A 15923-nucleotide genomic window follows, 5' to 3' on the forward strand; every position below is an offset into this window, starting at 1 on the left:
CGTGTTTTCCAGAACATCAATGAACGGGATCTACCCTGAAAACCCGCACCTTCCTGGACGATCCCTCAACAATGCACCAGGACTATTGATTATTTTCTAAACACGTGTTTACAATAGTTTTACAGGTGCAGCAAAAACCTTCATTGGGTCGTTCAACTGATTCTATTTCCGTATTTGATAGCTTGTTTATGAATTGCATGGTTAAATGGGCATTATGCATGATAATTCGCTCCTGGATGGTTATCCGAAGCACCGAAGTTCCGGTACGATTCTCTGATATTGTCTGTGCGAGCATTTGAAAAAAAGTCTAACGGAAACCAAGATTTCAACATTACACAAATCAAAATAACATGACGCAAGAATTGCAGATCGAGAGTTATCAGGAAGATTGTGGTGCGGCTTTGCAATTTATTGTATAATTTCAAGATTCCCATGGCTGGTCTAAATGAAATCTCATTCATGGGATAGGTCTGAATCACGGGAAAGCGACAAGTAATTATGTAAAAGCACGACGGATTTTCTTCATGGGATCCGACATTAATAAATGTTTTATTCGTAGTCGTGCTTGCCAATTAAAACAGCGACGTTATCGATGCGGAAATTTATTACCTTACAATAGTAAAACTCTTAGAGGATCACAGAAATAAAAGAAAAGCTGTTAGCACTCTCCTCATTGTTATTTCAGTTAATTAAAATCAAAAGTTCACGCTGCTAAATGTATGCCATGCCATCAACCTTTCCTGCTGGAGGCACTTCACAAACTCGCCTACCTTGGAAGGTCGTTGGAAAAGAACACCTCTCGAATTAACTTTTACGATTCGAGATAATCCCCGAAACGTGAAAATTTCAAATCGATGTCAAGTTCAATGGGAAACCTTCAGAAAAACGACGATATTTACACGGAACATGTTTACACTGGAACGCTTGTCCCCTGCATATGTCGAGCAGCAGACATTTGGGGTAAGTGCACACAAAAGCTCAGCTTTCGAACACGTGTGCCCGTATAAATTCTATCTGTTTGAACTCCTACCCCAATATGACTAACGCACGCACATGGCAACAGTAATTTTAATTCGTCGATAAATTTAATGGCTCATCGACAAACATATAGACATATTAGGTTTAAGGCTGCGCGACCTTGCCCTTGTGACGAAAATGAATCGTTTAGGAGGGTGATTTTTTTTTGTTAATCGATAACATAATTGAACAGTCAGTTTTAATCGATCCACTCACTAACTGCAGAATGACAGGTTTGTAACGAGTAAAATGAGAGACCTATTACGTAATGGGTCTTTTATTCTTGGGATAACAATAATGCAATTAATTATATAATAATACCGGCTCGGTAGGACAGTTTTTATGGTAATTAAGCTGCACTGCTTACCAAAAAATAAGTATTACATAAGTGCAGCCCGTAGGCGAATGCTTTTTTTTATCGGTGGCATAATTACAGACCGAACGCTGTTATTAAAGTGTTATTCAATTTACAGTTGTTTTAATTTTTTCCACAAAATTTTATGTACCGATTCACATAAAATTGTCGAACATTTCTGACTCGCATTAGTTTTGGTTTGACGTTACAGTTAATTTCAGAGAAGGAGTTAGCTGAACCCTAAATAAATAATTAGGTTTCTTTGACGATATTTTTATGGCGGTCATGGTCTCTAAGCACCTGATCGTACTTCGCCAATGACCATATTATACGTTTGTAAAAAATTAATAAGAAACTATGAACGAGTCCCTTGTCAAAACGTCAAGAATGGATAAATGAAAGAAAAATTGTGAGATTCTACATGATGAATGAATGATTTATTGCTGCCGTTGACGATCGTGGGAGAAAAATAATTCGATTCAGTGCGGTAGAAGGTAAGGAATTCTAAAATATCGAATTAGATGTATTGAATAATCTTTGGGTGTGCACTCGGCTCAACTTCTAATGTCACAGAATCCGTGTGCAAAGGAGCGAGAAGAGTGCTCGTTGAGCATCAATATTCAGTAGATCCTCATTCTTTCGTAAATAACACTCGACAATACCTTCTTGGTTCATTTGACGGACGGAACTTTACTTTTTCTTTCGATTTAAATCAAATTATACGAGTAGATCGTACAAAATATGGTTATTTCCGAGTATGCAAAGAAAAATTATCATAAATTAAGAACAGGTAATCTTCAAAGATTTATATGAACAATCAGAAATTATTTTTTCTTACTTTTATATCAGAAAAACATTTTCTGTAATAAAATTAACACTTTGTAATTCAAGAAAATCGGTAAAATCTACGTGCTACAAAATATGAAATAATTATTCTCAACGAGTTTTGTGTTAATTTTAGAAATCTATCAAATACGCTATAGTGTTTATGACGACCAACTAAAGAATATTCACTAGAACAATAACAATTGCTTTTGAAGTGTCGCGCATTACGAGAAGAACTGTAATGAAATTAAATTTCAAATACATATGTAGATATTGCTATTTGAGAATAGTACATTCTTCAATGAGCGTATAATAGCCATTATACGCGAGTTGAAGACTATACTTTCACCAAGACAAAACAATCTTTGAAAATTGAATTTAAATTAACAATTAAAATTGTGTCTTGTTGGGCAGTTGCTACGCAATTTTACAAACGCATCCGATTGACGATCTGCCCATGATAGAATGAAAATACGAGGATATGATTGGCGAACAGCCATGGATTTCAGTATATTCGAATATTTTTGTCTCATTCATAATTCTTGTCAAATCAGGTAGACTTAATCGTAGTACTTTGGGAAATACAACTACACGATGCGCTCCCCGATTTTTTTGAATATTATAGTTTTACTAGTCGGCCCTTAGAGTCAGAAAAATGAACTATAGTACATTACACACGTTTAGTAAGAAGCATTGTTGTAGCACTCGGTCTATTGGAGTATTCCTGCCTGTGTTCGTCGTGTCCCAACCTCAAACACACTTGTGCTACAATAGATCCTCTTACTAAACTTGTATAGTATACTATTATTTTACAATTAGAGGAAGTTTTTACAATTTAGTACACCTGCACCTAAGTTTTCTTTAATTTGCATCAGAAATAAAGACTATACAAAAATAACTTCTACCGAAATACTTCATTATCACGTTCAACACAGTATTCCCCCATTTTATGGAAATAATAATTATTGTAAAAAAATTGATAAAAAATATATAATTAGAATAGTTAAAGAAATAACATAACATTTTTGATTTACAATGCAAAAATTTCCGATAATAATGCGGAATCTGGGAAAGTGCCCTGAATGCTTGCAGCGTTTCCACGTTGAATAGCAAGGGAAATCCTCTCAAAAACGAATTTCTTTGATTTTGAATCGCCTGATTCCGCGATAAGTCCGTTTCCGATGACATTTGAAATCGATTATCAATTGATAATGTTTTGTTAATTATTTTCTCCATCTCACATCGACAATGATGTTGCAAAATAGTTATTTTTGTATTAAGTGCGCAAAATGAATGTTTTTTGTTGGCCCATGAGAATGAGTTTTTGGTCGAGACCGTTAGGTCGAGACTTCAAAGTTCAAACTCATTCGAATGCGCCAACAAAACAATCATCTTGCGCACGAAATACGAACACTATTTTTTCTACAACCGCTTTTTAAACCTTTGCTAATAAAATTCATACTTACTACAAAACGATCAGACATTCAAGTTGCCCGCTTGCGCTGGTCACTTAGTTACGAATTTTTGTAAAATTTTCCTTGGATGTTTTAATATATTTTTATTATACCTGAATCATAATCCCTGTTTTTGACACTAAAATGCGTGCGAAAAAGGGCCTTTTAAAACACTAAAGCTTTAAGGGTTGCTTAGGTAACAACAAATTCACCTACATTTTGAACAATGATAAATAGACATTTATACACAATTTATGATAGCAACGAAACAACAACAATTGACCATTTCTATATCAACGATTAATGACACAGATTACCTCAGAAAAGGTAATTCAATTTACTTTTTTTGCTATGATTTTCAGATTGTAGTGCAGGTATAATAAAAAATAGCGTATGATACACGTTTATAAGGGCCTTTAAAGCACTCGCGACGTCGCGCGTGCTTTAAAGGCTTCCTTATAAACTTGTATCAAAATATACTATTTTCACTGTTTTTATGGTGAAAAAAAAAAAAAAAACATCCAACGAAACTTTTTGACAACTATTTTTGATCTATCAAAAAATTACATACCTTGCGACTTGATAATGATGCATTAATGCCGCGTTTTTTTGACGGTTGTAGAAAAAAGCATGTATGTGTCATGTGTCCAGCTTGTGTATAAAGCACAAGTTTTTTTACGAGTAGGTACTTTACAGACACGAACGCAGCGAGTGTTGTAATTCCACACGTAAATACCTATTTTACATTCACTACAACTAGTAGATCTTCTAAAAGTTTTTAGTTGGTCGTTGTTTGTTTGCTATCTGCAATCCCTTAAGACATTTGATTGAATAGGCGAAATAGATCTTATAAAATGCAAGCAAAAGTCACGTTGTTTCAATCTTGATATACTGCATCTATTATAAGTAATCGGTCCAAAAAAAAGTTGATGATGTAGCATGCGCTGATAAAATTGAAAAACACTCGGATAAATCTGATGGCGAGATCTCGATTCCTATCTTTCTATCACAATATTTTACTGCACAGATGTGTTACTTTGATATTTTCGAAAATGCGTTGCAAGTTTTACATCATCTAATCTACACATCTTGTGATAATACGATTTTATAGACGTGATGTAATAAGCGCTTTAACCTGCTGCGTTCAGCACTAGAGGTAAATTGACAAACTGGAATTGCTAGGCCCTGCTACAATGCTTTTCAATTTCTTGTAATTTACCATAAAGGTTTAATTAACTTATTTGTGAACCTAGTTATTATATTCGTACATATTTATTCGAACAAACATTTAGATTTAGCATCATAATCTTAAATGTGAATAAAGCTGCTCTTTTCTATAAAGTGCAAAAATTGACCTGTTGGAGGGGTTTTTGTAAAATGTAAAATAATTCACAATAACAAATATTTTGACGTATCACGCGTTTCAAGTTTAACCTTCCCCTAATTAACGTTAATCAACGAACAATGGTTTCTTTAAAAATTTGACTGCGTTATTAAAATAAAAACACAAATACTATTAACAGCTACACCATAATATAGTGCACGATAATCTAATGATTTCGTTCATTCTCATCAAGCCTTGTTAGAGTACGAAAAAGAAAAACATGTAACAATAAATCCTCTCTAAATGGTATCCACATAACATGAACAACAAAACCGGGTTTTAATTGACGATATTTCATTAGCAAAATATTCCCATCCATGACAGCAATCCCTTGTTCAGAGGTCACGACATCAGTGAACACAAAAACGTTACAATTGTAACTCGACAGTTTTCATTTGGAAAATCGTCCGTCTACTTTTACAATTTTACATCGACTTTCTGATCACACCCTTCAAGTGTCATTTCATTAGCAAAGTAGGTCGATTAAAACTGCGAAATTACGGCCCTGGGTTTTGGAATTTTGGGTACAACGTGCAACTGACACCCATCAAAACCGCACATTCTATCTAAAATGAAAATTTAATTAACTAAATACTGTTACAGAAACTTGTAACAGTTACATCACGATAAGGGGGTTGTTTCTGAAATGGTTGGTGGCGCCAGAGGGTCATAAAAATTTTCGTCAAACAGATTGGGGGTTGACATATCGGGACCAGTTTACATAACGTTACAATCATGACAAGTCGGATCGTCATTTTTATACGAACGTAAAACGGGGAAAACAACATAAAAATGTACCGTACTTGTGTGGATTTTGACTTATCTTTTGATAAAACGAGCATTCGACATGCGTTCTTGTCTTCATCCATCAACAGTCTCAGTGTTCTTATCTTGTTAACAAAAAAAACATGATGAAAAACATTTCTGATAGACGGCAGGAAAAGGAACCGTCGTGAAAATTTCGATGACACAGTGGCGTGTAAACATTGGAATTATCACTACGAAGTGTTAAGTGTTTGAATTGTAACGTTTTTGTTCACTAATTTGTAGTTTGTAAATTGCATAAATGGATAAACATTTCCAAATGTGGTTAAACGAAAAATTAACACATGGGAGGCCAAACTAAAAGCCCAACAGTCGACTGGCGACTTGGCTAAATGGTAATAATTCCGTACAATAATTAACAGTTCTTAGTTTAATAAAAACAGAAGCGTAATTTATTGGTTGAAAACACATGCCATTGATAAAAATATGAAAATGTTAATTTAATAACAGTGCAGCAACAGATTAGATCTGGCGCTCGTGCAAACTCACCCTTGATGGTCCGAGGTCCGAAGGGTTGGTTTTGTGAAAAGAAATCGCGGGATTGGTCGAGTTTCGTTAAATAAAAACGAGTAAATACAAAGACACAAAGAATAACTAACACTGTCTGTAAAAAACGAAACACTGCCACTCGTAACGACTGTAACGAACTGTTCCACTCCGCTCGTTTGTTGTTGTAGCTGTAATAGCAACCGCGCTGTCGACTCCAGCAGGCTGTAAGAGCTTTTTGGGTGGGAAAGTTGCACGACCCTCCCTGTCGCCGTTGCTCTTCTGCTTCGAACAACTACTGGAACTAGAAGTGCAGACCAGAGAATCAACAAGCGCAAGCGTACACAGGATAATTTTTGTATCGATCACACGTTATGTAAGGGTGTCTTTTTTTATTAAATACCGCCGAGGAGTGCTGTCTCTTTTCGGCAGGATGCTGGGGGGTAGTTTTCTATTTTGGCGGTTTTATAAGCTCGTGCCCTGAATAGAACATGCAGGGCGACAGAGTAAAAATTCGTACAAAAAGGAGACAAAAGATGAAACATCTAAAACTTTATCTTTGAAAAAAGATTTCACAGGTTATTATAAAAAAATATTTTTATTATGAAATCGTACACATACTAGATATGTATACTTTATTAATTATGTATTATTCCTCGTCAACGTTATTAATATCAGATAGCAGCTTTCTTGATAAGCTGAAATAAAATACATACTTATTATGTATATCATGAAAATTTCAATTTCCTCACTTTCCTAAATTCGAACAGTTCCATTCATTTTATTTAAATCATTTTATTTAGCGTAAATATATCGTCAAACCATAAAGGACCTACCTATTTGAACTAATTTTATTGCCAGAAAACTATAAAATCAGTAGTAAAAATCATAACTATTTTTCTGTCCCACATATTGTAGACAACACTAATCATAATCAAGTGCATAAGTACTAAGTAAACAATATCTTGTATCAACGTAAACAGTAATACGATATTTTTTATTGATGTTAATAAAAATTGAACACACTTACTTGACTTTGTTCAGTCATTCTATATACTGCAAGATCAAACAAATTTGAGAGCGCAATTGTAGATGAAAAGTAAAAGTTGATTCGTAGATTGATGCATAGGGTTTTAATAACTGTCAAATTAACAATTGGTCAGATCTTTTAATGGTAATTATATGTAGTCTTTTTTAGGTAAATATACCTAACTATGTAAACTTCGTCCAGCGAGAGATTGGGAGATTTAATATTGTATTCAATTAGAACAAACACTACAAAATGCACTAGAATACATTAATTATAGCATAATTTCAGGGCAAAAATGTTACTGCTTGAAGGATATACATATTTCAAATTTTACATGCGCTAGCTACACCTTTACGGAGAATTTAGTGACTTTTATGTCAACCAATTTCTCGCTGGACAAACTATACATATTTCAATTCAATTTCAACTAAAAACTTCCTTGTTTTCGATTTTTATTTTAAGTTTAAGATTACGTTATTTTGTATTTATGATACTCGTATTATGTTGTATAGTGAAATTTTTTTAATAAACAATTGTCAGTGTCAAAATGAAGTAAAAAACCATACTGTACCACCCTAAAATTTGGACATATGGACCAGCTGTATTGACACCAAATCATGGTTAAGGTTATGTTCACTTCACTTCCCGTACCTTTCTTCCGTGAATTCATTTTCAAAGCAAATTTAATGAGAAATCAGGAGAAATCTTTTCGAATTTGAAATAAACTCTCGCTCGTTAGGGCGCAGGCTCAGTTACATAAAAAAATGTTGACACTCAATGTGACCAATCGTATTATCATGAAAATCACAGTTTGGCTCATACCAACAAGACAACGTTTTGACAATTGTTTATTAAAAAAATTCAATTCTACTATAGAGACTAATGAAGGTGACTCCATGATAGCGTTAGAACTGAAGTCTGCTTAATTAATTTATACAGGTGTCTCCAACAAAAAAGACGAGTCCATAGTTCGCTTATTTATCGGAGGATTTTAATTATCTGTACACCAAATTAAGTGGTTGTGAATAGGCTACAAAATGGTCTAATAAAATCACGTATAGTCCGAAGGGTTTCAAGACCAAACTGTCAAAATGTTTTTTTGTCAAATTCGAACACATACATTTTTTTAGTAATTCTGATAGAGAATTTTATTCTGAAAACAACACAAGTATACACTTACATATTAAACATAGAACAAAAAGTAAAAAAAAAACACTACTATCGTCTATGCTCAAACTCTAAATACCTATTTACTATCTACTTTGTAGTAAAGGGGCTATAAGTGCTAGAAAAATAAGAGACGTGATGTCCATTATAAATTTCCCTGACATTTAGTAATATTGTTGAATCATCCATTACTTGTTTGTTATTAAAGATATCAACTTTTTCTTTTTTCTAAATGATAGCTACGGAAAATATTGCGGTATACATATACTCAATTTCATATAAATGTGCATCTAAGCAAGCCATGAAAATTTGATTTTCTGTTGGTAGTAAAGCTAAAGCTAGTGACTTTGACTTTCAAAGTTGCTTGCTCTGCGCGAACCCGATTTGACTATTTTTTTAGTTTTTGTCCATTTTAACATTACTGATTTCAAAAACAATGTTACATCTTTTTACTGATTAAATTAAAGTAATTCTTATTTGTTTTTGTCTTTGTATTTTTATCAAGTAAAGATTTATTGGACATGACCTTCATAAATGTGACTTTTGTAATGTAACTAAATTAAAGGTGCTTTTACAAATGCACAGCTCACTTGATGAACATTTATATGAAATCAATTATATAAGGCATTCACGATCTTTTTGGGACCGAGTTGGCTATGACCATCTAGTGATTTTGTTGGCAGTACCTCGGTGATAACTAAATCCCCTAAAGGAAATTGACACTTTTTGTGTTAGGTTAGGTTGTTTTCTGTTTAAGGTTATATTTTCTGAGTAGGTACATTGTTGCCGGATCTCTTAAATCTGGTCTGCCCTTTTTAAATTAAATTAAATCGTTTAATAGACATTTTTTATCGTAATAAAATTATTTTGGCAATTTTGACTGTTCCTTTGACAAAAACTTTTATTATTTTTACACACTTAATAAATCATTTAGGTTCTTACGAATATTAAAATAATAAATTGGCAACGCGATGGCAAGAAAATGTCGAACAGACACTGACAGACAAAAAAAAATTGCATCCGTTGCATCACTGAGTCAGTTAGTCCAACATGAAAAGAAAAAATCATAGCCAACTCGGTCCCAAAAAGATCGTGAATGCCTAATATACCGGGACATTTTTTTAACATTGAACATAGCCCATACTTATTCCCTATGTTCAGTTTTAAAAAACACAGGTCAATGCATGTATGTAATCACGTAACCAAGATAACGAAAATAAGGACTTGACAGTTTAACAAAATGGTCAAGTTATTTGAAGAAATACACATACTCGTAATGCAGTTATTCTATGCCAATCAGATCATTAGAAATGTGCGTGACATTTCCAATGCAACACATGATAGACCAATTCCATCAATCGGAACAATTTTAAACATTATTTCAAAATCTCTGATGTTCGGTATAGTTGGTTGCATAGCAACTCACAATGCATTGATCTGTGTTTTTTAAAATTGAACATAAGGAATAAGTATGGACTATGTTCAGAGTTAAAAAAATGTCACGGTATAGAGTGTGTCTCAATACTATAAAAACACTAAAATTATGTTTTTTTAAACGAAACCTACCCAATTTGATTTTATTTTTGAATTCTATGCTAGATTATGAGTCAAATTTATACAGGTCGTTTTTACTTATCTGCCATCGTTTTTGATCAGTGGGGCTTTTTTTACCAGAATTTCGAATTGCAGGGGTCCCTTCGAAAATTAGTACCTTCCAAATCGTTGCAAATAAATTAAATGATTGACGCTGTTTGATTTCTGAATGTTTGCCGCATCTGCTGAGTGTTTACTCAACAACCTGCTCAGTCGCATAGGCATGCCTACTGCGATTTTTTAAACATAACGAACTAAAAATGTCAAAAACTCATTTTTTTCCAATGGCAACCCGTATTTATTATTGCACTAGTTGAAAGCTTTTTTGACAACCTTTTGAACAATATAAGGTTTGTATAGTCGAATCTGAAGATCTAGGGTGCTATCCTAAAATCGCTAAATTTGGTGCAATTTTTCCGTTAAAAAGACAATAGAAAAATCTAGTAGGCCTAACAAAAGATAATCACATAATATGGTCACTCTATAAAGATGAATCAACCAACAAAACAGTGTTTAACAATTAATTATTTTTAATTATTTTAGTGATTTTTAGTGATTTTAAGATAGCATCCTAGATTTTCACATTCGACTATACAAACCCTATACCGTTGGAAAACTTGTCAAACAAAAAAAATTTCGACCAGTGCAATCATAAATACGGGGTGCCATTTGAAAAAAATGAGTTTTTGACATTTTTAGTTTGTTATATTTAAAAAATCGCAGTAGGCATATGCGACTAAGCACGTTATTGAGTCAACACTTAACAGATGCGGCAAACATTCAGGAATCAAACAGCGTCAATTATTTTAATTTATATGCAACTATATGGATGGTACGAATTTTCGAAGGGACCCCTGCAATTTGGAATTCTGGTAAAAAAGCGCCACTGATCAAAAACGATGGCAGATAAGTAAAAACGACCTGTGTAGATTTGATTCACAATTTAGCATAGAATCCAAAAATGAAATCAAACTGGGTAGGTTCCATTTAAAAAAACATAACTTTAGTGTTTTTATAATACTGGGACATCCTGTATATATACCGCAATATTTTCCGAATATGCAGTAGAAGCGTAGCTATCATGTAGAAAAAATAAAAAATTTATATCTTTAATAACAAACAAATTATGGAGCTTTTTCGCAACTCTGGGACACCTGTATGTAATTAATTAGTTTAATTTCCTATTTCCTGTAAAATAGATTGTATTGTAAATATTTTTCTTTTCTTCTATTTTACATACCATTTAAAATTGAAATTAGTTGATGTTAAAATAGAAACTGTCTGAACTCCTGTAAATGTCCGGAGAATTTAAGTTTCAAGGCTGGCGGAGAGCGACATTAAAAATTAAAATAGAAACATTTTGCAAATTGCCCGACTATGGTTGTCAACAACAAAAAAAGAACAAATTACAGGGACGTCTATTTATAAACTACCGGAATTCCAATGTAGGCAACTCTGTTTACAATGTTTTGTTTCTGAAATAATAAACGTTTCGTTGAAATTTCGAATTTTCTAATATCGTAATATCAACGAATAGAAAATTTTTGAATAATCTACAAAAAATTTCAACTGTATTTGTAAAAAAATGATCGTCAAGTCTATATTCATATTGCCGATATAGCAAACACTCTTTCGACTGGGAGCGTGGCGCACTCCTGTAATCCAGCTTCTTGGAGGTCGGGTTCAGTGGATGGTTTGAGGTTGGGAGTCCTGTTACAAAGCGGTCCACGTTGACTGGATGTCCACACTAAGATCAGCATCGATATGGACACCCTGGAGGAGTTTGGGGTGTCCAGGTCGGCTAAGGAGGGGCGGACCGGGCCAGGGGGGTAACCCAGCAGCCAGAAGTCCCCGTGTCGTTCAGTAGTGGGATCGCGTCTAGGAGTGGAAGCTTTGTGACAGCCTAATCAATATAGCTAGACCTGGATCTTTTTGCATTTTTTTTTTCAACTCACACCAATTTATTTACTTCTTTCAATCATCCATAATATGATCAAGCAAACACAAAAAGAATATAGTTTTTAACAAAATGAAAAGTAAAGAGTAACTGTCACTACTACATGTACAGATGGCGCTCGTCGAATTTCATTCTTGATGCTCGTTGCAACTTTGTTTAGTTTAGAAATCATTATTATCAGTATTTGAGAGGTTTGAGAGGCCATAAAGAGAAAATTTTGCATTGTTCACAATTATTTACTTAAAAATACAAAGCTTTTTTAACATTATAGATGGGGCCTTAGATTGAATTATTTTGACAGTTACGCCCTTATTCAAATATGAATCTATTTATAAAAATGTGAACTTTTATTTGACAATGTTGATGTCAATATAAAAAACATTTTAGAATGCCACAATGACAGCGAAAGCCAAATTTAAATGTTCAGTACGAGAATCGGAGTATTAAAATTCGTAAAAATCTGAGCTGGTGCGCATGTCATGTTACGTTTGTCAACAGACTTAACCTCAATTAATAATCGAAAATTCCAGATTCTTCGAGAAACCTACATTGGTGTTTAAAAACTCCGTGTTTGAGTCACACTTGATCAGTGACAGTGTGAGTTGTGTGCGACGAAATGTCGAACTCTGAAGAAAAGAAGCCCGAAATCGCGGGGGCCATTTGCGCCCCTCCGGCTGAGCCCCAATCTACCACCGAGACCGTATCGCCACAGCCGCGTCAACCCACAAGTCTGCAGGGCCTTCTGAAATTCTCAATGGAAGCCACAAAAGCAGAAGATGCCCCACTCGAAACTCAATTTCAACCGATGGATGAAGCCAGAAAGAAATTCTTAGAACAGGCCTTACACTCACTTACAATCGACGTAATCGAAATTTTGTTGAAACAAATTAAGGTTCTTGAAAAGGTTGACAGTATTGGAGATGGTGAGGATGACAGTGAATACCTGACAGCTTTAGAAACAATCTCTGAGTACGTGTGTGATATAGATACAGCAAATGATTATCACAAAATCGGGGGTTTTGCCATAATACCACCCTGCTTGAAATGCAAAAGTCCCAAAATTAGAGCTGAAGGGTGTAATTTATTGGCAGAGTTGTGCCAGAACAACGCATACTGTCAGAGAGTGGTTTTAGAAAATGGACTGATACCAATTTTAATAGATGTAATTGAACATGACCAAGAAGTTCCAGTGATTGTTAAGGCTTTATATGCAGTCAGTTGTATTGTTAGGCAAAGTACAAGTGGTTGTGCTCAATTAATTCAGTATAAAGGTGTTCAAACGTTCTTAGAGGCTCTTAAGAAGAATGAAGAAAAAATCAACATAAAAATTTCCTTCTTATTGCGTGCTCTGTGTATTTCACAACCAGACTTCAAAAGTCGACTAATTTTTGTTGGATACATTCCAGTTCTATTTTCATTGATCTCCACACCTCCAAGATCCTGTGATGAACATGTTTTTACACTATTATTGACGTTAATTGAAGATAATCCTTCTGCATTATGTGAATGCCGGCAAAACAAACTGAATGGAAAAGAAATACTGGACAAGTATTTATCTGCAGTCAAGGGAAAAGAAGAATATTCCAGTGAAGAAGAATTCTGTAACACGATTTATAATATTTTATTTGCACAGAATTAAACTTACTTAAAATATTAACTAATAAAACATTTCTATTGTATTTTTTGCAAAATGTTTTTTTCTTTAATATGATGAAACATAATTAAGTGCTAGTTTAATATCATAAGTTTAATTTTAACATCTTTAAAATTTTATAATTGTCAACACAAAATGCTGAAGCATAATTACAACAAAACATGTTTGTGGAAGTCTTGTCAATAATTTTTACCCTAAATAAACTTTTTAAGGAATAAATAGTAAATGAACGGATCCATTTAATTGTTATCTGACTATTAAAAACAGAAATGTTGCATTGTTGTATGCCATAAATAACAAACTTTTGTGCTCACACAATAAGTGTTTAACATAACTGCAAATATCAAATAATGATAATATCATCCTATAAAAACAACATCTGTTTACAGCAAGCACCAAACAAAAACTCAATTATTGCTTTTAAAACGTTACATTTGATTAATAAAAAAAAAAAAAATATCTGTTTACTAACAATTCTTATTGCATGTCTGTGAGACGGTTAAGAAGCATTTCAAAAGCTTCATTACCAAATCGCGAATGCCACATTTGACTAATCAAAAAATTTGGCACTTGGTCATAAGTAAAAAATTGCGCTTCTTCACACACATCTAGAGCAATTTTCCAAATGGCCTCTAGGTTGGCCAAAATTTTTTGATTATCAGAATTGTGTCGCGCCAGACCTTCAACACTAACCACAGTAGGATACAGGTGTTTTAAACATTGTAAGTCATCAAATGAACACAAAGTAGAGTCCTGTCTCGTTACTAATACTGAACCAGGTAATACTACATCTTGAATCATCTTCTGCGCATCTTCTTTGATTGATTTGATTTGATCTAAATTGTTACGATGAAAACGGTTTAACGCCTCAAACCAGTAGTTTGGGGGAATTTCCTGAAATTCACAGTTTCAACACTGACAATTTATCAATCAGATAATTACTTTCACTTCGGCCAAGCACAAAATGGGTCTGTTGCCTTGAACTGGTCTGGAACTGTTGGTGCAGCCCTCAGGATATGTGTCCACAATAACAATGACTCCAGGTCCCCCAATCTTTTTATTTGTCTGATGTGACTTCAAATGCTTCCTTGCTGTCGCTGTTACCACATTATACAAGACTTTGACTGTTTGTTTTTTAACACCTAAACAAAATTTCCCAGTTTAAGTCCAGAAAATGTTTACACATGTCAAATATCACAACATACAAATTTTACCTTACTTATCCAAAAGCTGTTAGTAAAACAGGCACGCAAGGAAATCAGAAATGTTAATTACTTGACAAAAAATCAAAAATATACTCACCTAATATGTTAGCCATGGTTTCAATGTCATAACCTTTGCACCACCCTAATAATATCCTTATAGAATTCTTGAAATTACACTTAACATCCTGAAAAACTGAGTTCTCCCTGATGCTCTTCTTCTCCATGCAGTTCCTGCATTTCCACTGATAATAGTCTACAGTTTTTACAGGAATCCACTCCATTATTTTGTTACAATCTTGATTCATTTTTGCATTTTTACAAATCTGACTGTTTGGAATCAAACCAAAGCTCTTTAACCAATAGATAAGCTCAGTCTCATGCCCAGGAGTTAGCATTGAACGAATCACTTGATAGTAGTAACCAGGCTCACTAAAATTCATTTAAATCGTAACTTTCTCTCTCAAATAATCAATGACAATATTCATATGCGGGCATTTTTTTCATTCACGTACAATTTACCCGCATGTTGCGACAACTGATAAACAGAGAAAGCATTGATTTTTCGACACTATCGCTATGGAACTGGGTCATAACGTCTAACAAACTGATTTCCTTTGCACAGAGTACATTTTTATACGGTTTCTTGGTGGAAATAGCGCAACAAGTGAGTCTGATGGATCACTTACCTATCGAACGTGTCTATTAACGATTTATTTTCATTATTATTCTCGTCAGTAGTTTTCACTACTTCATTCATATTATAAAAATAGCGATTTTAATTGATTTATCAAAAGGCACAAAATATTTACATCATTTTCTAGAAAAGAAAATAAAAACAGTTTACAAATGGCGAAATTGTCGTTTGAGCATGTGCAATAAATGTCAAATTAAGTGCGGCTCATTTAAAATGTACTTCAAAACATATTTATTCAAATTACAAGAAAAACATCGCATACATGTTAATTTGTGTA

The 15923-nt window shown here is 33.8% G+C and overlaps 3 protein-coding genes across 6 annotated transcripts in view; 1 reads left to right on the plus strand and 2 right to left on the minus strand.

Moving 5' to 3' along the window:
* corn (cornetto) overlaps positions 1 to 6646 on the minus strand; it is a 26380-nt gene extending 19734 nt beyond the window's left edge. Inside the window, exon 1 of the mRNA XM_069040992.1 lies at positions 6350 to 6646. The gene's annotated coding sequence lies outside the window, so the exon portion shown is untranslated. The remainder of the gene's footprint in view (positions 1 to 6349) is intronic.
* On the plus strand, positions 5991 to 13772 carry LOC138125594 (hsp70-binding protein 1). 3 transcript variants are annotated; one of them, XM_069041012.1, is made up of 2 exons: positions 5991 to 6195; positions 12624 to 13772. In XM_069041012.1, exon 2 carries the CDS (start codon positions 12710 to 12712, stop codon positions 13730 to 13732), a length of 1023 nt encoding a protein of 340 aa, XP_068897113.1. In that variant the 5' UTR covers positions 5991 to 6195; positions 12624 to 12709; the 3' UTR covers positions 13733 to 13772. The 3 variants fall into 3 exon arrangements, with proteins under 3 accessions (XP_068897113.1, XP_068897111.1, XP_068897112.1); XM_069041010.1 differs by lacking the exon at positions 5991 to 6195 and adding an exon at positions 12409 to 12561; XM_069041011.1 differs by lacking the exon at positions 5991 to 6195 and adding an exon at positions 12415 to 12574.
* Positions 13699 to 15836, minus strand: LOC138125596 (uncharacterized). Of its 2 annotated transcripts, none has more exons than XM_069041013.1 (4): positions 15639 to 15836; positions 15050 to 15381; positions 14690 to 14889; positions 13699 to 14641 (listed from the first exon to the last, which is right to left on the minus strand). In XM_069041013.1, exons 1-4 carry the CDS (start codon positions 15707 to 15709, stop codon positions 14225 to 14227), a joined length of 1020 nt encoding a protein of 339 aa, XP_068897114.1. In that variant the 5' UTR covers positions 15710 to 15836; the 3' UTR covers positions 13699 to 14224. The 2 variants fall into 2 exon arrangements, with proteins under 2 accessions (XP_068897114.1, XP_068897115.1); XM_069041014.1 differs by lacking the exon at positions 15639 to 15836 and adding an exon at positions 15465 to 15614.
* Between the last annotated feature and the right edge of the window lie 87 nt (positions 15837 to 15923).

Source organism: Tenebrio molitor, chromosome 3 (assembly GCF_963966145.1).
Source record: "Tenebrio molitor chromosome 3, icTenMoli1.1, whole genome shotgun sequence".
Classification (NCBI taxonomy): domain Eukaryota; kingdom Metazoa; phylum Arthropoda; class Insecta; order Coleoptera; family Tenebrionidae; genus Tenebrio; species Tenebrio molitor.

Excerpts from the sequence above, each read along its gene's own strand:
- LOC138125594 (XM_069041012.1), top strand. The coding sequence starts at position 12,710 with ATGTCGAACTCTGAAGAAAAGAAGCCCGAAATCGCGGGGGCCATTTGC.
- LOC138125596 (XM_069041013.1), bottom strand. The coding sequence starts at position 15,709 with ATGAATGAAGTAGTGAAAACTACTGACGAGAATAATAATGAAAATAAA. Across the intron at positions 15,382-15,638 it reads TTAATAGACACGTTCGATAG|TGAGCCTGGTTACTACTATC; the intron begins GTAAGTGATCCA and ends AATGAATTTTAG. Across the intron at positions 14,890-15,049 it reads AACCATGGCTAACATATTAG|GTGTTAAAAAACAAACAGTC; the intron begins GTGAGTATATTT and ends AATTTTGTTTAG.